The 25,248-nt window shown below is 34.0% G+C and overlaps 1 protein-coding gene across 6 annotated transcripts in view; it reads left to right on the forward strand.

Moving 5' to 3' along the window:
* Positions 1–25,248, forward strand: part of LOC105475960 (CUB and Sushi multiple domains 3) — a 1,218,758-nt gene that overhangs the window by 1,052,968 nt on the left and 140,542 nt on the right. For all 6 annotated transcript variants that reach the window (XM_011731490.2, XM_071067898.1, XM_071067897.1 and 3 more), the window contains 3 exons: positions 7,176–7,300; positions 14,323–14,419; positions 17,553–17,657. In XM_011731490.2, coding sequence (XP_011729792.2) covers positions 7,176–7,300; positions 14,323–14,419; positions 17,553–17,657 — 327 coding nt within the window. The remainder of the gene's footprint in view (positions 1–7,175; positions 7,301–14,322; positions 14,420–17,552; positions 17,658–25,248) is intronic.

The raw sequence follows: 25,248 nt of genomic DNA on the forward strand, positions 1-25,248 counted from the left end.
TATGAGAAGGACATTAATTTTGGGGACCAGCAGCAGAATGCTGTAGTCTGAATATTTGAATCCCCCAAATTCTTATGTTAGAATCCTAACTCATAAGGTGGTAGTATTGGGGGCAGGGATTGGAAGGTAGTTATGAGGGCAGAGCTCTCATGAATGGGATTAATGCTCTTATGAAAGAGACCCCAGAGAGATCTCTAGCCTGTTTTACCATGTGAGGACACAGCCAGAAGACGGTGATATATAATCCAGGAAAGGGGCCCTCAGCAGACATCAAATCTACCAGTGCTGATTTCCCAGCTTCCAGAACTGTGAGAAATAAATTTCTGTTGTTTATAAGCCACCCATTCTGTGGTATTTCGTTATAGCAACCTGAATAGAATGAAGCAGTTTAAAAGTACATATCCAGAGATAGAAAATTGTGTCAGATGACTTGTATTTTCTGCCAAGATCACATGAAAAAGACGTATTACCTTATACGATTTTAAAAATATTCTTCCTTGTGGAACAGGTGTAAATCCAGAAAGTTGACAATATGACAGATGGATATATGGGGTCTGTGTAGAGAAGAAATAGAAAGGTGATGATTCTAAATGACATTCAGAAGACAGACCAGTTTAGGTTTTACCATTTGGTCCAACTACTAATCTTTACATAAATGAAAATACAGTTTGCATTTCTATTTTTAACTACAAGTATTTTTAGCTTCAAAATGTTCTGAATAAAAATGGTCATGTCTTAAAATATTTTTAAGATAGAAAAAGCTCAGTGTCTTAAATATTCAAATATGAGAGTCAAGTACAGAGCTATCTTATGTTGATATCAAAATGTTCTCTTTAATTTGTGCTCCTTTTCAACATCTGTTAACTGCACAAAACATCTGCCCCAAGGTCTTTGAATTTCTCATTTCCTCTGATTGGAACAGATATCTTTTTGTCTCACTACATCATTTCATTGACGTCTCCTATCTTTCTTGGCCATCCTATCTAAAATAATTTTCTGCCATCCATCAACCGTTTACTCTTTATATCATTACCTTTACCGCAGCCATCGAAATGTATTATGTATAATTTTTGGTTGTAAAACATTTCTTAAACTGTCTTAATTGTCCCCCTTTCCATTGTCACTATATTGGTTTTGGGATCAATTGAAAGAGGACTTGGCACACAACAGGTGTTCAGTAAACTTTTGTTCGGTGAATGGATTTTAGTAAATTACTGTATCAATTTCCTGAATATCTGTAGAGGGTCTGACAACCCTCACCAACTTCCCAAGTCCAAGGTCCATATTTTTTCCATTTCAGTATCCACCACATGGTGATACTCTTGCATACTTTCCTGGCTTAGACCTTTACAAATCTGAGGTTTCAAACTCTTCTGACATCTGCAGAAAGATATGTATGTTGGTAAAACGCAAGCAATAGATTTACATATTATATGGGGAGCTTTATTCTGAGAGAGAGCAAATTCTCTATTTACACTTTACAGTTTAGATATAATCTTTGACAGCCTATTTACAGGATTTTATACATGATGATTGTTTTTCTCTATCTTCACAGTTCAATGAATGCTCAGTTAACAGCTTAAGCCAAGTGAGCATCCAATTGAAACCAAAACAATACTGCTTTCTACATTCCTAATGATTTCCCTCTCAATTGTGTCCTTTCCGTTTCACAGTTCTTATTATTACTATCAACACTGTCTTTTTTTTTTCTGTCACAGTAAAGCACAAGAAAATGTTCAATAATTTTGCACACACTGACGTACTAAAACTAAACTGTTGATTGGAAAGCAGCCCCATTAGACATGATATGTGAGTTGTGCTTATAGTTAAAATACCAAATTAGAAGATTCACAAACTTTAACAACTGGTTTGTAAACAATATTTAATAATCTTGTGCAAAGCATGTCGTTCCAAGCCTTTCTTAATTACAATACAATATAATAAAATTTTACTTAAAATAATTAGAGCTGAGACCAATGTAAAAATGAAAAATAAAACCTATGCTGAAGGCAGAGTTTTTATCTTCCAAATTTGACCTTTTTACACTTCACATTTCTTAAACTCTTCAGTCTCCTAAACGCCCAGGCTCTCCTCCATTTTAGACGCTGTGATTCAAATAACCCCCTGCAGCCACTAATAGCTTTGACAATATATGGCCTTAGGCATAAGTACTTCTGTTAGTGGGAGGTCTTTTTTGAAAAGCCCCAGAAGCCACCACCTACTCGCCTTAGGCAAAGAGTCTTTAATTAGCTGCTTATCTGATCAGCTTATCTGGTTCTGTTTTTTTAAGTTCTTTAGAGACTCAGAAAGAACTACTTTTACTTGAAAGTCTCCATGGCAACACCTGTCTACTTCATCTTTTCTTAGAATGGGAAAAAATTCATGAAGAAATATATACAAAATCTCCATCTTATTCATTTATCCATTTATTCATCTACTCATTCATCCATGAAAAAGTTATTAAATACAATAATAAATAGCAATTTTTAGCATTTGAATGAAGCACTATTAAGCATTATCTCATTTAATATTGACATCAACTTTGGAAGGTAGATACAATTATCTCTATTTTACAGGTATTAAAACCTCTTGGCTTAGATAAAAAAGCAGAATTTGATTTGAACCTAGGCTGCTTGATTTGAAGGCCTGTTTTCTTAATCCACATATTATACTGAATACTGATCAGAACAGAAATTTATCATATATCTTTTAAAAACAGGATGCAAATGTTAGATTAAGTAATATACATGAGAGTCAAATGTAAAATATTCTGTATGTGGTATTGCTTATCTGCTAATTTTTCTATAGCGTATTTTGTTGGTAAATAAATAAAGATGATTGACATAGAATTAGACAAATATGGCTTGTTTAGGAAAATACTGGGAGACAGGAATGATGCAGGAATGATAAAGAGGTAATTTGAAAGCACAAGATATATACAGACACACAATCAGTTCTTCAGTGATTTATTCATCAAGAATTTATTGAGTGCTTACTGCATGCCAACACTATTCTAAGCACTGGTGACATCGTTTTGAATAAGAATATAAGATCTTTGTCCTTACATTTTGCATTTACATTTTACATTTTAGTGAAGGAGGATAAACGTCATCAAGAAATACATTCTTTTCTTTTGGGGAGTGGTAATGCTGTAGAAAAAAATAAAACAGGAGCTGGAGTTACCAGACATCCAGAGCATGCTGCCATTTTAAACCTGAATAAAATGAACAAAGGGAGGGATGAATAAAAGTCTTTCTTGTTGGTGAGCAAGTGTATGAACTGTTGAGGGGAGAGAGATCTTGACATGTTCAAGCCACAGTGTCTGGAACACAGTAAATGATAGCAAAGAGTGATAGGTGATGAGTTTAGAGAGGCAGAGCAGAGGGCCAAGTCACTTGGATCCTTGAAGACCATGGTGAGTTTGAAATTTTTCTAACTAGTATGGGAATATATTGAGCTGTGGAGTGATGTGATCTTAATCAGTTTCTAAGAAATCACTTAGTTAGTGTAGGGAGATGTGGAGTAGAACCAATATGACTGATTAGAAGCCTATCAAGGTAATGGAGGGGAAAAGTAATGCGATTTGGATAGGAAGATAATGGTCACAGTGATACGAATTAGTAACCTTTGGGATATATTTTTAAGGTGGAGCTGTTACTGATAGATTGAGAATAGATGTAAATGTAAACTTGAATGCAAGAAAGATAAATCAAGATGAATGTTAGGTTTATGCCTAAGAACTGAGTGAATGGTGGTGACATTCCCTGAGATGAAAGAGAGTGTGGATGAGGAAGAATTTCAAAGTTATTATTTTGGACATATCCATTTTGAGATACTTATTAGACATATGATTGCAAAACTCACAGAAATCACAGCTAGAGATAAACATCTGGTAGTCAGAGCATATAGAAGACATGGAAGTGTATGTTATCACTGAGCGGGGGTGGTGATTAGAAGACAGACTATGGCCTGGGACAAAGTTACAAAGAGGAGAATGAGTTACCAAAAAAAAAAAAAAAAATCTGCAGCCAATAATACAGAAGAAAACCAGGAAAGTATGGTGTTCTGTTGGTCAAGCAAACAAAGGCTCAAGACAGATGGAGTGATCAACAGTGAGAACTAATTATTCATAGATTAAGTAAAATACAAGTTAAGGATTGATCATATTACAACATTAATATTCTGGTGACTTTGACATGGTCATTTCACTAGAGCAGTGAGGACAAAAGCCTGATGCAATGCATGAAAGAGACGATGGAGGAAGAGGAGATAACTTGTCACTGTAGCAGCATGGAAGAAAATTTATAATGCAAAGAAGGAGAAGAGTTAGAATCTTGACAAACAGAGTTTCAGGCAAAAAAGTGACCTTTTTTGCTCAGACTTGAGTCTATTGCAAGAAACTAATATAAAAATAATATGGAAGCATAGTATGATAAAATTGTACAGGAAAACATTTGGTGCTATGGGAAACTATAGGACACTTAGCACAGGAAAATTCCAAAGGATTGAAGAGGTAACATTCACACTGAAAGTCCATAGATGGGTAGGTGTTAGCTAGGTGAGAGAAGGACAGATCAAGTGACAGCAATAAGGGAGCATATTAGTTTAGAAGGCTGGACTGGGATGGGGGATTAGGATGATGAGGAGTTGGGAAATTATAATTACATATAAGCCTGGAGATGAAGTCAGAGACGAATACAATTAACTATGTTTATCTGTAGGCCCAACACAGTGACTCGTGACTATAATCCTAGCACTTTGGGAGGCTGAGGCAGCATTGTTTGAGGCCAACAATTTAAGACCAGCCTGAGCAACATAGACCCTGTCTCTACAAATTAGCTACATAAAAATTAGCTGAATATCTATGCACAAATTACTGGGTATGATGTCACACACCTGTAGTACTAGCTCTTCTGCAGGCTGAGGTGGGAGGATTGCTTGAGCCTAGGAATTTGAGGCTGCAGTGAGCTATAATCACACCACTGCACTCCAGCCTAGGCAACAAAGCCAGAGCTTGTCTCAAAAAAAAAAGTAAAAAGGAAAAAGAAACTATCCGTGAGTTGTGAATTCAGACAATGGGGAAATTTTTTAAGGATTTTCACCAGAGAAGCAACATGTCATATTTTAATTTAGAAAGATAATTTTGACAGTAATTTCAAAAATATAGTGCATGGAAAACATACTAGCCATAGGGAGGCCGTTTATGTGATTAATGTTGCAACTCAGAAAAAAATATATATATATATATGTACGAGGAAAGGTTGTGGCAGTGGGGATGGTGGGGATGGAGAGGAAGAGCATCTATAAAGTTTTTTTTTTTTTTTTAATTGGCAGGATACACTTCATCAATTACTTTTTTTTGTTCTATTTTTTGGGTGAATATTTTAGATTTCTTCTTCTGTCTATTGCATGCCATTCTCAAATCATGCAAAACTGCTGGTTTTCTATTTAAATGGGCTAAATTAATTTTGGCTAATTTAAACAGAATTTGTATATAACCCATTAACAGAGATTTGTAAGAAAACACAACTAAGTGAGTTTCTTTAAAAAAATATATTGTCACACTATTTAAAAAAGTTTGCAACAGTTTTTTTTTTTTCTTTCTTTCTTTCTTTTTTTTTTTTTTTTTTTTTTTTTTGAGTAATTGCCCTGGTGTTTGCGTTTGTCTTTGAAAGTGGCACAAATCTGTAATTCACTTTAAAAAATTATTACAAAAGATATGTTCCTTATATCTCATCATTTATAGCCATATTAGGACAAATTCCCCAGGAGCACAGTACCATTGGAACCTAAAATAATAGTTGTAGCAAAAGGAAATATGATTTATTGATTTCTAACTGTGTTCCAAGCAGTGTTCTAGTTTCTTATGTACATTCTAGTTTCTTTGTATTTTTCACAAAAGCCTTTTAGAAACAATAGCATTACCATTCCACAGGTAAGATATCTGTGTTTCATAGAGTTTAAAGAACACGTCAAAGTCATACAGAATTTAAGAGTTATGAGTTAGGTTATGACCAGAATCAAGGTGATTCTATTAATGGCATGAGAATTTTGCTTTTGGCTTAGTACCTTCTAAAAATGATTGAAGCCTTTATTGATTTCTGAGTAAGTCTGCATACATGTTCTTTCTTGTAGTAGTTAGAATGGCAATAACTGAACTGGGACCACTTGAAGTATCTTCAGTTCCACCTAAGGACATGGACTCTGGCTCCAACTGCCAGGATTCAAATCTTAGCTTCATCTTTTTTTTTTTTTTTTTTTTTTTTTTTTGAGATGGAGTCTTACTTTGTCTCCCAGGCTGGAGTGCAGTGGTGCAATCTCAGCTCACTGCAACCTCTGCCTCCTGAGTTCAAGTGATTCTCCTGCTTCAGCCTCCCGAGTAGCTGTGACTACAGGCGCCCACCACCACGTCTGGCTAATTTTTTGTATTTTTAGTAGAGATAGGGTTTCACTCTATTGGCCAGGCTGGTCTTGAACTCCTGAACTTGTGAGCCTCCCACCTCAGCCTCCCAAAGTGATAAGATTACAGGCGTGAGCTACTGCACCTGGCCAGCTTCATCTCTTAATATGTAATCTTGGGCAAGACAATCTCTTAATGACTCCATTTGATTGCCTCAGCTGTTAAATGTGGAGAATACTTATTCATGTCTCATTAGTTGTTGGAAGGCTTAAATTAGTTAAAATATGTAAAGTACTTAGGAGGGTGCCTAGCATAGAGTAGGCTCTATATAAATGTTATGATCATAATTGTTATCATCATCCTCATTACTTTTCAGTGGATGCTGTTACTCCTCCAAGAATGTAGGAAGGAGAAAGTACCAAATAATTTTTTAAAAAATTCAAGACAATATTTATCTGGAAATGAACTATTTTTAAGGCAAATTTAGTCAATGCATGTTTTAGTAATATAATACAAATAATATGCTGTTATTGAGTTAATTGTAGTATTATTTTTAGATATGCCATTCAAAGGTCATCCATTAATGCTGTCTAATTATTTTTTAACATTTTCATGGTATACAAAAACTTAATTTTCATTGCTTTTATGAGTTTTGAAAAACCGTATGATTTGATTTGCAAGTCTAGTATCTATCTAAGATGTTATCTCTGACCTTTAGTCTTTTTTAATCCTTTGCATTAGAATTAACTCCCTCTCTTGGACTGCTTTACTTTAGTGCCCTGCGGTGGATTTTTAACTAAGCGCAAAGGGACTATTTTGTCACCTGGATACCCTGAGCCTTATGACAACAATCTGAATTGTGTGTGGAAGATCACAGTGCCAGAGGGAGCTGGCATTCAAGTAAGAATATTTAAGTTTTTCTTCTTTTCATTATCTGTTTGTCGTTAATCTTTTCAGAGATGACAGAATGAACATTATTTCTAAAAGTTTAGCAAGTGGTTTTGACTGACATGGTTGAAATGAATAGAAAGATATTTGTTATTAATGTTTTTCACATAGAATTAACAGAAAGCCAATTCAAGATGGCATAAGCAATACAAAAAATGTATTACCCCCATATAACATGGAATCTTGAGGTAAGCAGATTTAAACATTATTTCAGGGGTTCAGCTGTGTCTTTCCTCACCCAGGTTATTTCCATCGCTCTGTTCTGCCATGCTCAGCCTGTTGGTTTTAGTTCTTAGACACCTTCTCCTGAGGTCTTGAGGTGGCTGCAAAAGCTCTAGGCATGACAGCCCTACATAGCAATGGCCAGCAGCTAAAACAGAATGTCCCTATGTTATGTACCATTTCAGTGGTTAAGAAAACTTTTCAGGAAACCTGCCAGCAGACTTTCCCCCCTGTTTTATTGACCAAGATTGTAATCATATCCATTCCTGACGTATACAATGGGCAACAACCAAAGATTTACTATGATTTGGCTCAAATAAAATGGTGTTACATATCAGGATTAAGCAATAAGTGCAGCCTCCTATGATGCACACATCTCTCACTTAATTGAACTAAACCAGGTCTCTGTTAGCAAGGAAGGAGGATGCTCTTTAAAAATAGGTAATCAACAGTGACTGTCCTGTTATTTGAATTATACCTATTTTGGGGGCTGCTATTTGGTGAGTTATTCTGTTTACATAAAGATATATTTTTTTCTGGATGAATTGGTAATATTTTACTGCAGAATCAGTATATATATTCTATGAAAGGTAATTATGCTTCATAAATATTACATTATCTAGCCTTCACAGATATAACTTTATTACTTCTCTAATTGACTTGTAGAGTTTTTATTTAGAAACTTGAGACATATATGAGTTGTGGAAAAATTAGCCAAGACACCATGCATTTATAATGAAATCACATTGAAGCATATTTTTTAGTAAAAAACAATCAGCTTCATGGATTTATAATTGTTCAGACGTTTTAAAAATTGCTTGACTTGCGTTGGGAGTAAAATATGCCAGCAAACCAATGTCAGAGTTTTAAGGGTATCCAAAGATTATAGATGCATACTTACATTCTGGCTAGTTTACAGACAATTTGTAAAATTTGAAGATAACTAATCAACTCTATCTTATTATAGTAGAATAGTAAGGATTTTGGGATTGCCCATGTACCAGCTTATGTAGAGGATCTGAAATGATATGATATCTTTAAAACCTTCATAGAAATTTTACTATCATCTGGTTGTAATCTTCTGAAAGTTATTCTAGAGCATCTATATATTAACATTAGCTTACTTATTTCCATCTTATCTTAAAATTATGAAAACCCTGGCATTTTTTATTTAGTTTTCATCTTCTCTTTTTGACCCACTGCAATGTGGCTTCAGCACCCAATACTCTAATAGAGCCAATCTCATAGTGAAGATCTAAATGTGATTAAATCCATTGTGTGGTTCATCTTTCTTGCTCTGTCAGCAGCTCTCTATCTTGTTGTTCCTCCCCTGATTCCTAATAGACTATTTTTGTCTCCTTAGATCCTAGGAGACCAATATTTTCTTGGATTTTGTTTTGTTTTCTCTTCTACATCTGTAGCTCCTACTTCTATATCTCCTACCTGGTCTCCTCTTCCAATTCAATCTATTGTTCAAATATTAGTGTTTATGAGATTCTGTGGCCTTTGTTCATTTCACTTTATTCTCTCTGGGACCTTGTCTAATTCCATGGCTTCAGCTACTTTCATGTGCTAGAAATGTCCGGACCTAAACCATAATAGAAAATCAGAAAACATATTTTCGAATGAGGTGCTGAATAAATGATGACATCCAGACCTAAATATCTAACCCAGACCTCTCACCTAAGCTGCAGAACATATATCCAACTGCCTACTGGACATTTTCAGCTAAACTTCTTGATGGCTTGTCAAATTCAACCTGTCTAAAAGTGACTTCATAGACTCTTCTCAAAACTATAGAACTTTCTCAGTGTTCTCTTTCTCAGAACAACTTCCTCATCCATTAAGTTACACAAGCCAGAAATGTTAATTCTTCTCTGACTCTTAACTCGGTACAATGAAATTTGTCAGGTCTGTCTTTCATAAATCTCTTAAACAAGTCTATTTCTCTCCATCCACACTTTTACTACCCAAGATCAGGTAGCGTCATCCTTGTCCCAGGTTCTTATTCTCCTCCAGTCTATCTCCTGTACATCTAGTAGAGTAACCATCTGAAAGTAAAAATCTAATACTACCATTTTTTTGTATATAATACCTCAGTTGTCTCCAATCTCCTTAACTCCTTTGACACTATTGATTATGCCATTGTGCTCTGTCCTTATTTTGTAACTATTCTATCTGTACTATTTCAGCTCCTTATAAAAACCTAGCTTTCTTTTGCCTTTGGACCCTTTGTGCATGTTGTTCTTTCTGCCAACACTCTCTATGATCTCCTTTTATTTTGCTTATTCTTACTCGACATTTCTGTCTCAACTTAAATACATTTTCTGTGGAAGACCTTCCATGAACTTGAGACAAGGTTAAGTTCTGCTGTATGTTCTCACAGTTCCCTGGAATTTATTTATCATAACACCCATCACATTTTAATGTTACTACTAATTATCTATAACCTCATGAGGACAGTGCCAAGTCCATTCTGTCAGCTAGTACAGTTCCTGGAAGTACATACTGCACAGTGCCTGGCAGTATATTCTCAGTACGTATTTTTAGAATGAATCAATGAATACTTGCACAAGTGGAGTTTTGACTATTTTAGGGTTAGCAGGCATAATGAACTACTAAGATGTTTGCAGAAAAACTATGTTATATATCACTTATCTTAGGCGAACACTATTCAAAACTGGACACATATGAATAACACTAAAATCTTCCACTGAGGAAGGACTTTGTTTCTTGACTGTACTTTAGAAAACAAAATTTGAGTTTAGCAGAGCATTTAGCAAACATATAGTGTGTAAAAATTTTGGATTTTAATTGTAAACACGCTAAAAACAGCTATCAAGGACTTTTTTCTGATTGATCACTTATATGGATGCTAGTTTTAGACATATCACTGAGTTATAGAAACTTGTAACACATACACACACACACACACACACACTTATGTAATATATGACTTATATTTGAATCTTCATTAAATTTACCTAAGAGCTACCTGGCTACTACACTAGGTTTAAAGATCAATATTTAATATTTGTCTCTGTTGGGCCAAATATGTGTGTGAATAAAGAATTATATGAATATTCAATAAATCATATATGAGATAAAGTGGGATTATCATTGTTAAAAAGAGAGGAAAAGAAGAAACATTTGGAATGCTGAAAAATTACAATAATACAGAATAATTGAACCATTCTTTGGGAATTACCTCAACAAACAGATTAATTTGTTAAATTAATATTATGTGAGAATATCCCACTCTTTGTGGCAAAGAATAGATTCATTTATTTGTTTGTTTATATTAGCAGGATATATTGGAGAATTTCAATGGGGCTACATTCAAAATTAACAGTGATAGTTATCAGGAAAAGGGAAATATGTAATAAACCATGGGGGAAAATATGTTGATTACATTATTGTATCAGTTTACAGATGATTATCCTGATTTTATGTAATCTGAAGTAAAATGGAATTTGAACAGTTATAATGATAGAAGCCTAGTTTTAATGATTGGAAATTCATTACCTCATAAAGCTATTCCATTGCCATGATGGGGAACTATATCTAATGCAAAGTTACTCTGAACAGTGAGTCAATAATTACCTCTTTTAAAATTTTTAGTTGGGCCGGGCGCGGTGGCTCACATCAGTAATCCCAGCTCTTTGGGAGGCCGAGGCGGGCCGATCACGAGGTCAGGAGAGCAAGACCATCCTGGCTAACATAGTGAAACCCCGTCTCTACTAAAATACAAAAAAATTAGCCGGGCGTGGTGGCGGGCACCTGTAGTCCCAGCTACTTGGGAGGCTGAGGCAGGAGAATGGAGTGAACCCGGGAGGTGGAGCTTGCAGTGAGTGGAGATCGCGCCACTGCACTGCAGACTGGGAGACAGCAAGACTCTCTCAAAAAAAGAAAAAAAAAAATCTTTAGTTAGCTTTCACGTGTCTTCTGTCATAATGAGTACTCAATCATTTATTTGAGTCCCTTAACAAATCTCATAGCATTGTCTGCTAGTCCTTCTGGCCAAATTCTTCTTCTACACTCTATATTTTTATTATGCCAAACTACATTCACAATGTACCTCAAATCCCAGTGGCAAATTATATTACAGCTCTCTGGCTACTGTAACAAATTACCATGAGTTTTATAATTACAAACAACAGTTTTATTTTATTTTTTTCCTCATAGCCGTGGAGGCCAGAAGTCCAAAATCAACTTTACTGCACTGAAATTGAGATCCTGGCAGAACCTCTCCTACCTTGTCCCTGACCACTTCAGGGTCTCAAGAATGAGAGAATCTCTTCCTTATTTTTTTCCAGCTTCTAGTGGTTGCTGGAATTACTTGGATTCTGGCCACATCACTCCAATTTCTGCCTCCGTGGTCACATTGTCTTCTCTTCTATGAGTGTCGAGTCTCCCTCTGCCTCTTTTCCCCTCTCTCAAGATTCTTAAATTAAGCTCATCTGAAAGACCCTTTTCCATATACGGTAATATTTAGAGGTTCCAGAGATCAGAACCTAATATCTTCAGAAGGCATTATTCAGCTATATACACTAGACATATGTATCCAGAAGTAAACTGACTTTCTTTCTCCCTCCTAGGTAATAGATTTTCCTGGAGATGTCTACATTTTTGCTCTTGTTACCCCACTACTCTCAATAATTCAGAAAAGAAAATAAATTTTTCTCAAAATTTTCCTTTCACTTCCTCCCCTATTCGAATCACACAAAATTTAATAACTTTCTCTACAGCAACACGTGTAATATCTGGATTCCCATTTTTACTAAACTTGCCTCCAATACACTTCAGTCTCTCATTGTTTTTTACTGCAATACATATTGAAATATTACTGAAATAGATATTGAAATTGTCTTTTCACTTTTGCTTTCTTCACCCAATGCAGTGCTGTACCTAGAGCACAGTCCTAATTATGTTCTTCCTCCGACTTCTGAAACCTTCATTGGAAAACTGAAGGTGTCACTGTGTCTTGAAGTGCATAGTTACTATGCTGGTGTTTAGTTTTTTATTGAGTTTCTCCCCTAATCTTCCTCTTAGCTAAGATTTATTGAGTCGTTACTACATGCTGGGCACCTTATACGAATTAACTAATTTAATTTTTATAATGAATCTATGTATTAGATACCCTTATGACAATAATTTATTTAAATAATCTGAAGTACAGAAAGATGAACAACTTTCCTTTAGTGGCATGCCAATGAGGAGAAGGAGCCAGGAAGTTGCAAACCTAGGCTCTTTGATTCTAAGTTCTCTTGTATTTAGCTACTAAGCTCTACTCTTTTGAACTTTTTATTATTTCTCTAACTTTGCATGTGTATTTCTTCTTATGTAAATACCCTCCCCTGTGGCTAAATAAGATTACTCATGGTCCACTAAATCTAGCTCATGGTTTGATTCCTTTTACATTGTTAGACACTCAATAATTTCCTTCAGCTCAATATCTTCAGCTTAGCTCAAATGTCAACTCCTGCGTGAATCTTCACATTTTTTAAAAAGCTGAATGCAGTATTTTCTTCCCCTGAACTGAAGGAAAGGAAATTTTAGACATGAAGAGGGAATTTATAATTGTTTAAGGAGGTAGCAATTATATTACAATTATACAGCTTTACTTCTGGTCTTCTTCCTGTCTTAGAACATTGCCATTGGGCCTGATGCCAATCCTACAGGCAGGGTATCTATTGCCATGTGGCACTCACCCCTGGAAACAGGCACCAATATTCACTTGTATGGAAGAATAATGATGGGCTATTTTGCAGATAATAAATTTTTAATGAGTGAAATTGTTGTAATTATTTAGTGAATGAGTACAGTGCCTACGTTTTTAACAGATTTTAGCTTAAAAAAAAACTTTTAATAAAGTTATTCCTTTCCTTCCTCTAAAACTACAAAAAAATTAATAAAGAAATAGCAAAATAGTATCCACAGTTGTGAGGGTCCTGTGGGTTCTTGCAAAAACTCAAGCTGTGCCAAGTGATGTGCAATAAAGTAACACATGCCTCTTTCTTTAAATAAAATTTAATAGATAGGAGAGAATTAAATCTCCCCAATATTTCCCTTCTCAACTTTAAGGACCTTCAACTGTGAATTAGTTGCTATAACTCTATTCATTAAAATAAATTTTTAAACATGCATTTGAATTAATTACAAAATGCCATTTTTTCTCATCCATACTGAGACTTGTTAAAATTATGCATGTTAAATTTTTTTAAATAAAGGAAGAGAAGACATTGAGCAAAGTTTATGCAAGGAAAGGATAATTTAAAAGTATCCAGAAATAAACTTGGTTTTAAAAAGGTTTATTATAAGCTCCTATAGACTTGTAGACCACAAATCTGGTTTTTCCTAATAGCTACAAGAAAACTAGGAAACTCAAATCAATGACATATACATAAAAATTAACCAATTGTTTTGAAAATGAATTGAGATTCCAGGCACTGAGTCATTAGATTAGCTCAAAGCTTTTGAAAAGAGAATGTTCTGAGATAGTGACAGACATTACTCTGGTTATACCCATAGTGAACGTTGGTAGGTGCTTCAAAGGCTTTTCTGTGTAAAAATCAGCTCGTGTAAGCCAGTACAATAATGGAAAAAAATCAGTTCTGTTAAAAACCTTCTATGAGGGGCCACAGTTATGTGGTCCAGGATTTGAACTCTCTTTTCCAAGGGAGATTGGTGGACTATAGTTATGTGTATCTGGTTAGAAATGTCTATTCTTACCTGTAATTATTATTTCACAGGTACAAGTTGTTAGCTTTGCCACAGAACATAATTGGGATTCTCTGGACTTTTATGATGGGGGAGACAACAATGCTCCAAGACTTGGAAGCTATTCAGGTAAATAAGAGAGCTGAGCTTAATTAAAATACAAGTATAATTAAGAATATAAACAAAATTAAAGAGCTACCTACAACTCTTACTTGGTGGTTTTAATTTGCTTTTTACAAACTATACACAAAGATACAAGGACTGAAGTTTAAAAGATTTAAAGATGATATCAATATTGATATTTAAAACCTTATTATATTTTTAATTCTTTATATATTTGTCTAATTATTTATTGATGCTTTTATATTACTGATAATATTTTCAGCTGAGTTGGGGTTCAGGAATAGTATGTATGCTCTTTTCCTTAAAAGGATGAGCAATAATAATTAAAAATTACACTGTGCTTTGAATTGTGTGCTACGAAGTCATGAAAATAGCCAGGTGAATGCTACAAGGTACTGTTAGGTGAGAATAAAGAGAATACAGAATTATTTCTATGAAATGAATAAAATTGTATAAAATTAGTATATACATGTGTAACAAGACCAGAAAGAAACAAAATAAAAGTCTTATTTTTTATGTAAGATGTGGACTTGTTTTTAAAATCTGTTAGATTTATTAAGGTTGTTATTTTTTGAGATGTAGTCTCGCTCTGTCTCCCAGGCTGGAGTGCAGTGGTGAGATCTCAGCTCACTGCAACCCCTGCCTCCTGGGTCCGAGCGATTATCCTGTCTCAGCCTCCAGAGTAGCTGGGATTACAGACGTGCATCACCATACCCAGCTAAGTTTTATATTTTTGGGGAGAGACGGGGTTTCACTATGTTGGCCAGGCAGGTCTTGAACTTCTGCCTTCAGGTAATCCACCTGCCTTGGCGAGCAGGTGATCACACCTGCTGAGATTACAGGTGTGAGCCACAATACCCGGCCAGATTTATTGAGGTTTAAAAGGTAATTTATGCAATAATTTAAAAGCTTTTGCATATATAAGTTGAAATAAAAAGTTTTACTGTGTTAATTTTTTACTATTATAGTTTTTAAACTCTAGAAATATAAACATAGCTAACAGATTAGCTTATTCAATTCAGATATACTGAAATAAATTTGAATGACTAAGCTTTTAAGAGATTTTTAAATGGAGTAGTGGAACCCATTATTTATCAGAACCAATGAGGAAAAGAAAGAAATATCTGGAGCAGGAGTGATTTGATTTAGGCATGAACAATATAGATTTAGATAGAAGTCTTAGAAAAATCTGACACAATTTTAGTATACTTTTATTTATAATAGGTTGGGGGTAATACTTTATTAGTATCATTATTAATTTTTGTGTGTGCATTTTTAGAGACAGGGTCTGGCTCTATTGCCCAGGCTGGAGTGCAGTGATGCAATCATAGCTCACTGCAGCCTTAAGTTCTTGGGCTCAAGTGACCTATCTGCTTCAACTTCCTGAGTTGCTGGGACTACAGTCACATGCCACAACCTCAATTAATTTTTATTTTATTTTGTTTTTTTAGAGCTGAGGTCTTGCTGTGTTTCCCAGGCTGATTTCCAACTTGTGGTCTCAAGAGATCCACCTGTCTTACAGCCTCCTGATTAGCTGGGATTGTAATCCCGTGATTATTACATGAGCCACCACACCCATCTGTAATACTTTAAAAATAATAATATAATGATAATATAAGTGATAAATAACACCTGTTGATCACTAAGTGCTAGTTCTGTGTGACATTTGCCATGCATTTCCTTATTTGATCTTTCTAGCAAACCTGGTAGGTAATGGAGGCTTAGAGAGATTAAGTTGCCTGAGGTTGTACAACTAATGTTAGAATGAGATTGGGACCCAGCTGGTGTGACTCCAGAACTAGAGCTCTTAATCAGTAAGATCTTCTAAGATACTTAAGGCAGGTGAAATGACCTTTTAAGTTTCTGTTTATTCCTGTCTTCAGCGGTTGCCGTTATCACACTATGGTCAGAAAAAAAGCAAGTGTGTGCTCTGTAATAAATTTTTTCTGTTCTTTCATAGAAGACATCAGGAGTGAGGTCCACAAAGTTGTGCAAAGCAAATGTAAAGAAACCAGTTACTTACAAAGAAATGTTTTTAATGATCTCAACTCATATGCTTGTTGAACTTTGTCTTAAAATGTAGAATTAACGCTTACTTATTTTCATGCTTGCCATTTGAAACTGCTAGAGTTGGAGTCAAAAATCTTAAACTATTTGCTCAATAGCAAACTCAAGAAATAATTGTTTCAAGCAGATACTTTATATTTTCAAATATAAATATATTTATATTTTTGGTCTCCTTCAGAGACCAGAAGTCCTGAAAAGTCTCCTTCAGAAGTCCAGAAAAATATCATTATAATGCATTTGCTGAAAGACAAGAGTAACAGTAGTTCATAACTGGAATTTTTTTGAAAGCTGACTACCAGCTTTGCTGTCAGAGTTTAAGAAACATTAAGGCACTTGACCTAGTATAGAATAATCTATCTAGCTGTCTAACTTTAATTCATTATTAAAAGTCAATCAATGACTATATTATCTGACTCATACAAAGTTGTTACTATACTATAAAAATCACGTACAAAGTTCAAAATTAAGTTTATTTTTATTCCTTTTTAGTTTGCAAACTGTTCTATTCATATTTTGTGTTTCTTTTTTATTAGTTCACAAATCTGGTGACATACAGGCAGTTAAAACTGGTTATCACTTTGAAAATCAGAAGCCTCTGGTATAGCACAGTCTTCAAAAAACATATTGGAAAACAGAGAGAATACACAGTAATAACCTCTTTGAACATGATCATTGCAAACATTCGTGTTTCTAACAAGATTAACTTTACATATATATGTATTTATTGTTTATTATCAGCTCATGCACAGAATACTGAAATCCACATGAAATTCAACTTTTTTTTCGGTGAACATGTCAAACATATAGCTTTAACTTTCACCAGCTCTTTTTGCTCCTACCTATTTTTAGGAAGCAATCTAAAGCCATCTCAAGTGGTCTGTCTTCTTGGAAATAGGAACAGTATATTGAAAGAGGATTGTGAGAAAAATATTTCTACTATTTTTTTTTTGAAAAACAACTTGATTAATGCATATTTTTAGTGGTAATCTATTGACTGATTAGTAAACTTACTTAATTTTATTATAGTACTTATTTTATGGCCATTGACTTGCCTTCTCATATATCATTTCAGGAACAACAATACCCCATCTTTTGAATAGTACGTCTAATAATCTATATCTAAATTTTCAATCAGACATCAGTGTTTCTGCTGCAGGATTTCATCTTGAATACACAGGTAAAAATAATATCATGTGCCATTCAAAAAGGTTAAGAACAAGTTTATATTAATTAAAAAATATTTTTGTGAGTATGTATATATTATAGCAACTTTCTCAAATAAAACACTGTCTTATTAAAATTTTGAAGTATTACTTCAATTCAATTACAAAATTATATGGATAAAGTTTTAATGATTTCACAAGAATTTACAAGTTTTTTTTTGTTATTGAGTAAGAATAATTAATGTGAAATCTACCTTTTCAACAAATGTTTAAGTGTGCAATATTGTATTAACTGTAAGTCCAATATTATGCAACAGATCTCTAGCACTTACTCATCTTGCATAACTGAAACTTTATACCCATTGAACCACAGCTCTTCATTTCCCCCTTTCCCTATCCCCTGACAACCACCATTCTACTCCACTTCTTTGGGTCTGACTATTTTAGATTTGCCATGGAAGTGGAATCATGAAGTATTTATCCTCCTGTGATTGGTTTCTTTTACTGTGTAATGTCCTCCAGGTTCATCACCTCCTGGTCTGTATATCTGTTTTTATCCAGTACTACGCTGTTTTGGTAACTCTGTCTTTGTAATATATAATGAAGAAGTAGGACCCCAGCACTTTTGTTCTTCTTGCTCCAGAATTCTTTGGCTGTTCAAGATCTTTTGTGGTTCCATATGCATGTTAGTACTTTATTTGTGGAAAAACATGTCACAGATTTTGATAAGCATCAAATTGAATCTGTAGGTTGTTTTGTGTAGTATGGACATTTTAAATTATTAAATATTCCAATCCATAAAAATGGGATGTATTTCTATTTATTTGTGTGTCTTCTGTAATTTTTCTCATAGCCATTTTGTAGCTTTTTTTTTTTTTTTTTTTTTTTTTTTTTTTTGAGAAGGAGTTTCGTTCTTGTTGCCCCGGCTGGAATGGAATGGCATGATCCTGGCTCACTGCAACCTCCACCTCCTGGGTTCAAGTGATTCTTTTGCCTCAGCCTCCCAAGTAACTGGGATTACAGGCACTCCACACCACACCCAGCTCATTTATATTTTCAGTACAGACGTAGTTTCACCATGTTGATTAGGCTGGTCTCGAAATGCAGCTGATTCTTTGTATGTTAATTTTGTATCTTGCAACTTCATGGATTCACTTATTAGTTCTAACAGTTTTTTTTTTTTTTTTTTTTTAATGGAGTCTCCTCAATATTACTGATAAATAATGATTATTCATATTTCTGGGATACATGTGATATTTTTGTACATGTATACAATGTGTAGTGATCAAATCAGGGTAATTGAATTATCATTCATAACCTCAATCATTTATCATTTATTTATGTTGGGAACATTTCAAATCTTCTCATTATTTTAAAGTATACAATAAATTATCATTAACTCGTCACCCTGCTTATCAAACATCAGAATTTATTCTTTCTTTCTAACTGTATTTTTGAACCCATTAACCAATCTCTCTTCTTCCTTGCCTTCCAAGTCATCCATTTCAGCCTCTGGTAACCATCATTCTACTCTCTACCTCCATGAGATCAACTTTTTTAGCTTACACATATGTGTGATATGTGAGAATATGCAATATCCATTTTTTATGCCTGGCTCATTTCACTTAACATAACATCCTCTAGTTCCAGTCATGTTGCTGCAAATAACAGGATTTCAATTTTATGGCTGAATAGTACTCCATTGTCATATATACCATATTTTCCTTACCCATTCATGCACTGATGTACACAGGTTGATTCCATATATTGGCTATTGTGAATACTGCTGCAATAAACACGAGAGTGCAGGTATCCCTTTGATATACCAATTTTCTTTCTTTTGGATATATACCCAGCAGTGGGATTGCTGGATCTTATATAGTTCTATTTTCCATTTTTTAACGAAACCTCCCTACTATTGTTTATAATGCCTTGACCAATTTACATTCCCACCAAGAATGTATAAGAGTTACCTTTTCTCCTTTTTTTTTTTTTTTTTTTTTGGTTGCTTGATAATATCCACTTTACCTGGGACAAGATGACATCTCAGTGTGGTCCATGGAGTCTTTATGTTGTTCCGCATTTAGGATTTTATCATCTGCAGACAGGGACAATTTTAATTATTCCTTTTTGACTTGGATGCCTTTTATTTCTATTTCTTGCCTAATTCCTCTGTCTAGGACTTCCGGTAGTATTTTGATTAGAAGTGGAGAGAATATCCTTACCTTCTTCCTGATTATAAAGAAAAAGCTTTTTGTTTTTTACCATTGAGTATGATGTTAGTTATGGGCTTTTCATATGTGGTCTTTATTATGTTGAGGTAAATTTCTTATACACCTAGTTTTTTTTGAGAGTTTTTAATAATGAAATGGTGTCAAATACATTTAAGTACTTTTCTTTTGCATTCATTGATACAATCATGTGACTTGTATTCTTCACTCTGTTAATGTGATATATTACGTTTATTGATTTGTGTACATTTGACCATTGTTACATTCCAGGAATAAATTCCTCTTGGTCGCGGTATATGATTTTTTTTTTTTTTTTTAACATGCTGCTAGATTTGGCTTACTATCATGTTGTTGAGGATTTTTGCATCCATGTTCAGAAGGGATATTGGACTATAGTTTTCTTTTCTTGTGGTGTCTTTGGCTTTGCTATTAGGGCAGGGCTGACTGCAATAAAAAAGTTTGGACATATTTTCCCCTCTTCAATTTTTTTTGAAGAATTTGAGAAGGATTGATGTTAATTTTTTAAGTGTAAGGTAGAATTCACCAGTGTAGCCATCTGGTGCTGTGCCTTTCTTTGTTGGGAGGACTTTTTTAACTGATTCAATCCTTTTACTAGTTACCGGTTCATGTAGATTTTCTGTTTCCTTAAAATTTAGTCTTGGTAACTTTTATACTTCTAGGAATTTTTTTTTCATTTTTCTGAGTTATTCTAATTTTTGGTGTGTAATTGTTCATAGCAGTCTCTTACTCTTTTAATATCTGTGGCACCAATTGCAATGACTACTTTTTAATTATAAGTATTTTTAAATTGTGAAAAAGGAACTAGATCCTGTAGAGATTTTAAAATTGGAATGAAAGTGACTACTCCTGACATAGAAAATGTACATTCATCTCCCAAATTCCTGCAAAACTTTCCATCATAAAAATAGATTAGTTCCCCTATTAAACACATATATGAAGCAATGTGTCATTTCATACATAAAATCATCACAAATGTAATTAGGTGAGTGTTTGGGTAACTATGGGTTTTCTTACTCTCTACTTAAAATGCAAAGAAGACAAAATCTTTCAACATCATCTCATTCAGGCCACTTAGTTCCACACTGTAACACCATTACCTAAATTGAAGTTTTGATAGACATGAAACTCTCAGTGGGAGGGAACAGCAGCTGCAATTGATAAGCATGTGCTAAGTAAATAATATTTAAATGATTTTTTACATGTTTTTGGTTTTATAATGAAGTTTACTTTTCAGTTATTGCTAACTTCAGATACAATAAATGTATCACTGTAATGCAAATACATGACAAATCCATAAAACAAAATTTATTCATTCATTCTTTATTCAGCCAACAAATATTTTGAACACCTACCATATGTCAGGCATTATGCTCGACATAAAAAATGTGAAGATAGACATGTCACAGTATCTTTCTTTGAAGAGTCTTGTAGAAGATTCACAAAGATAAAGCAATATTACAGTGCTTTGAATACAGTAATAGATATATTTGTGGTAGATCACCCAAAAACAATAAATAACCATCTCCATTTAGGAAATTCAGGGAATACTTCAAACAGGAGGTGACACTTGGGGTGAGTCTTAAAAAATAAGGAGTTTTACAGTTAAGCAAGGAGTGGATAGATTCAGCAGAGGAAATCTCACATTCAGACAGCTATTAAATATGCCGCATTAGGAAAAATTCAAACTATTTCAGTAGGAATGGTACATAAGATATGATGCAGTGGCAGTAACTAAGGCTGCTTATATAGGCAAGACTACTCCTGAAAGGTGTAAGACGTCATAATGAGAAATGTGACTTTGTTATAGGTGCCGCAGGTCAAAAACAGGATATGTTTTGATAGTTCTTCATGATGCAGACCATTAAATTATTGTAAACCACAAGTAAATTGAAGAAACTTTAAAAAGTCTCTTGTGGACAACTTTTGCATTTCTAAAATATATTGCTGAATGCAAAAATCCTTTATTTGTATAATATATGATCACTAATATTTAACAAGATGATATAGCTATATATAATATTTTTTAAACTGTTCTTTTGGTTAGAAATTCTTATTTTTAATAAATGAGATAAATTGAGCTATATCCTAATTAACACATAATAGATGCTAATAGTACATTGTGTCTTGCCTTTTAGAACAGAGAATTACAAGTTTGACTGCTCTTCCTAAGGGAAATCAATAACTACTCACATTAAATCTCACAATTTTAGGTCTTGGAAACCAACATCTTTGACAGGAAAGACATACTAGTTATAATTTAAGCATTTTAAATCATGATCTTTAATTTAGAAAGTAACATTGAGTGCTTATGTGAAGTGCATTCTGCTTAGAACTGTAGGGAAATTGGGAGATGAATGAGACAAATCTCTTTTCTAATTGAGTGAAAACTTTATTACATGGTATATGTTTTTCCCTGTACTGTATTTGTGACTGTTTACCCAATTAAATTACAACTTGTTATTTCTATAAAATGAGCAAAGAAAGCCACTGTCCTCTAAATTAATTATCTGAATCAAACTAAAAAATGTGAGAATTTACTATTGGTAATGAATGAGCATAAGAACAAATGATGCGTTGGTATATTTTATGTGCAGTTGCTTTAAATAATAACACTACCAACTCTCCTAATAGTCCAGAGGCTATTCAAAGTGAATGGTGTTTAATCTATTAGTTTGAATTCACGTAATTTAAATGTTCGTAAAGCGATGCTTTGGGTTCAAGATGATCCCTAGATACTTCTTAAGAGTCATTAGCTATCCAGATTCTTCACCTAAGAGAAAAATATGCAAACAAAACATAGAGCAGGATATTTATGCAATCTATGAAATGTGTTAACTGTATTTTTCAAAAACCACAAAGTGGCAACCTATTAGAAGATGATATTATAGTCAGCAACTTTTTAAAGCATTGTGTTGATAGGCCTTAACTAAGATATCAAAACATTTGCTGAATGCTTCCTTTTAATTGGATCATTATTATTTGAAAACTTCCTGAATTAAAGTAAATATAATTTAAAATAGCACTACAAAAAGCCTTTAAAGGTATAGAAAAATAATTTTATCAAATCATAATTTAGCAGAAGTTAACTCTCCATGTAGACAAAGATCTTTCTTTTTTGAAGAAATTTAATAAATACCTTACTAATGGTATACTTGACTACATTGGTCACATAAAAATACTACAGTTGCATGTGCTATTTTTACACAAAGTCAGTGACCCTAAATTAAAATTATAATTATAATAGAAAACTGAAAGGATACAGAGAAATAGATGTGAAAAAGAGAGTTACAGAATATGGAAAAAGAGAGGTAATAGGGGAGAGGGACTGATAAAGACAGGTGAGAAAAAGATACATTTAGTTGACAGTGGGGAAATCAGTGCCAAAGGACAACTAACATTCTTTCAATTAATTTTTAAAATTTTAGAGTATGTTTCTTGTTTGCAATTCTGTTGTCTAATCAGGAAGGACATTAACATAATATTTGCTAAGTACTGAGTTTAAATTCAGGAGAATGGTGGAAGATTGAACAAGAAAATTTAAAGACTAAGTATTACTTTACAGTACTAAAAAGACTAATAAATTCTGCTCTGGTCTTTAAGGACAAACGTATAAAACAAGCCATGGCAGCATTTTTGACTGCATTGTTAAGAACAGATTGAATAACAGATAAAATGTATTTGGTGGATGAAGTGCTACATAGAGCAGCTGTGGTTTAGAACAATATCCAGTCTGGCAACCAGAAAGACTGACTGTTCACTCAGTTGCACACTGGAGACTATTATTCCCAGAAACTCCAGAGAATACAGTGCCCTCTACCCAAGCACCATGTTTTTTTTTTTCACCAAAATAATGTATTTTGCTTATGGAAAGAGCATCTTAATTTCTGTCAAGTTTCAAAAAAGGTAGCCTTCTCTTAGTGGAGAAACATCTATTTTGTGATAATTCAAGAATCTGTTCATTTGTGAAGGCAGATTTCGATAACTAGATACAGAAATTTTGAAGAACTCCCTGTGTATTTAGAGGCATCTCAAAATACTGGCTGAGATATACAGCCTCTGAAAGAGAAAACTGTGTTTTTTAATGCATGTAAATAAGGACTAAATTTTTTTTTTAAATACCTAATTTTAGATACTTGATATAAGCAAAATACTTAAACAACTGGGTACTGGGTAAAAATGACATTGGGTGTGAGTGGTGTGTGTGTGTAAACAGGGTAGGTATATTAACTTTTTTCTATGAAGGAGACACCTATGTCACTGCACATCTTTGGGTATTTCATTTGTGACAGTCTCTAAGATAAAAGTTCTGCCCACTGGGTAACATAAGGGAAGAATCACAATGGGGAAATCACAGTCTATAATCACACTATGAATACCAGGAACAGATGTAGAACACTTTAAGGTTTTCTATAAAAAAAGGATAGTGTTTATATTTTTCATCCAAGAAAGTAGACTCTTACTATATTCCTAAAGGAGTATTTTAAATAGTGAAGGTTTCAGGAAACATGGCAGGTGTTCTTTCTTAGTAAATGGAAATTTGGCTGAGATTCTTCCCAGCAAGTGAGTGTTTTCTCCATCTGATTTTTCTACTCATGAGGTTTTCAGAAAAAAAAAAAAAAAAAAAAAAAAAAATATATATATATATATATATATAGTGTGTGTGTGTGTGTGTGTGTGAGTGTGTGTATATATATATATATATTTGTGTGTATATATATATATATTTTCTGGTGGCAGAGTTACTACACAGATATGCCCTGCTTTTAATTTACTTAAAAGGTAAATGCTGGCGGATAGGCTGATTTATTTTTATTTATTTATTTATCTTATTTATTTATTTTTTTATTTTTGGAGACATAGTCTCACTCTGTTGCCCAGGCTGGAGTGCAATGGCACTATCTCAGCTCACTACAACCTCCACCTCTCAGGGTCAAGCAGTTCTCCTGCCTCAGCCTCCCGAGTAGCTGGGACTACATGTCATGCTGCCATGCCTGACTAATTTTTTATATTTTACTAGAGACGGGGTTTCACCGTGTTGACCAGGCTGGTCTTGAACTCCTGTACTCAGGCAATCCACCCACTATGGCCTCCCAAAGTGCTAAGATTACAGGCATGAGCCAACGCGCCTGGCCAGATAGGCTGATTTTTTAATCATTTAGTGATCGTTTCCTTCTTGAACCTGAGATAATGGCATTTTAACTTTAGAATGCCTGATCTTTAATATTTGTTATCACTATTATCATTTATATCAGACAAACCTATTGTTCCTTCCACTCAACCCTTTCTACACCTTGGTCTTAATAATATTTCTAGATATTTGATCATTTCATATCATTACCTTCCTATCTACTAA

This window comes from Macaca nemestrina, chromosome 8, assembly GCF_043159975.1.
Source record: "Macaca nemestrina isolate mMacNem1 chromosome 8, mMacNem.hap1, whole genome shotgun sequence".
Taxonomy (NCBI): domain Eukaryota; kingdom Metazoa; phylum Chordata; class Mammalia; order Primates; family Cercopithecidae; genus Macaca; species Macaca nemestrina.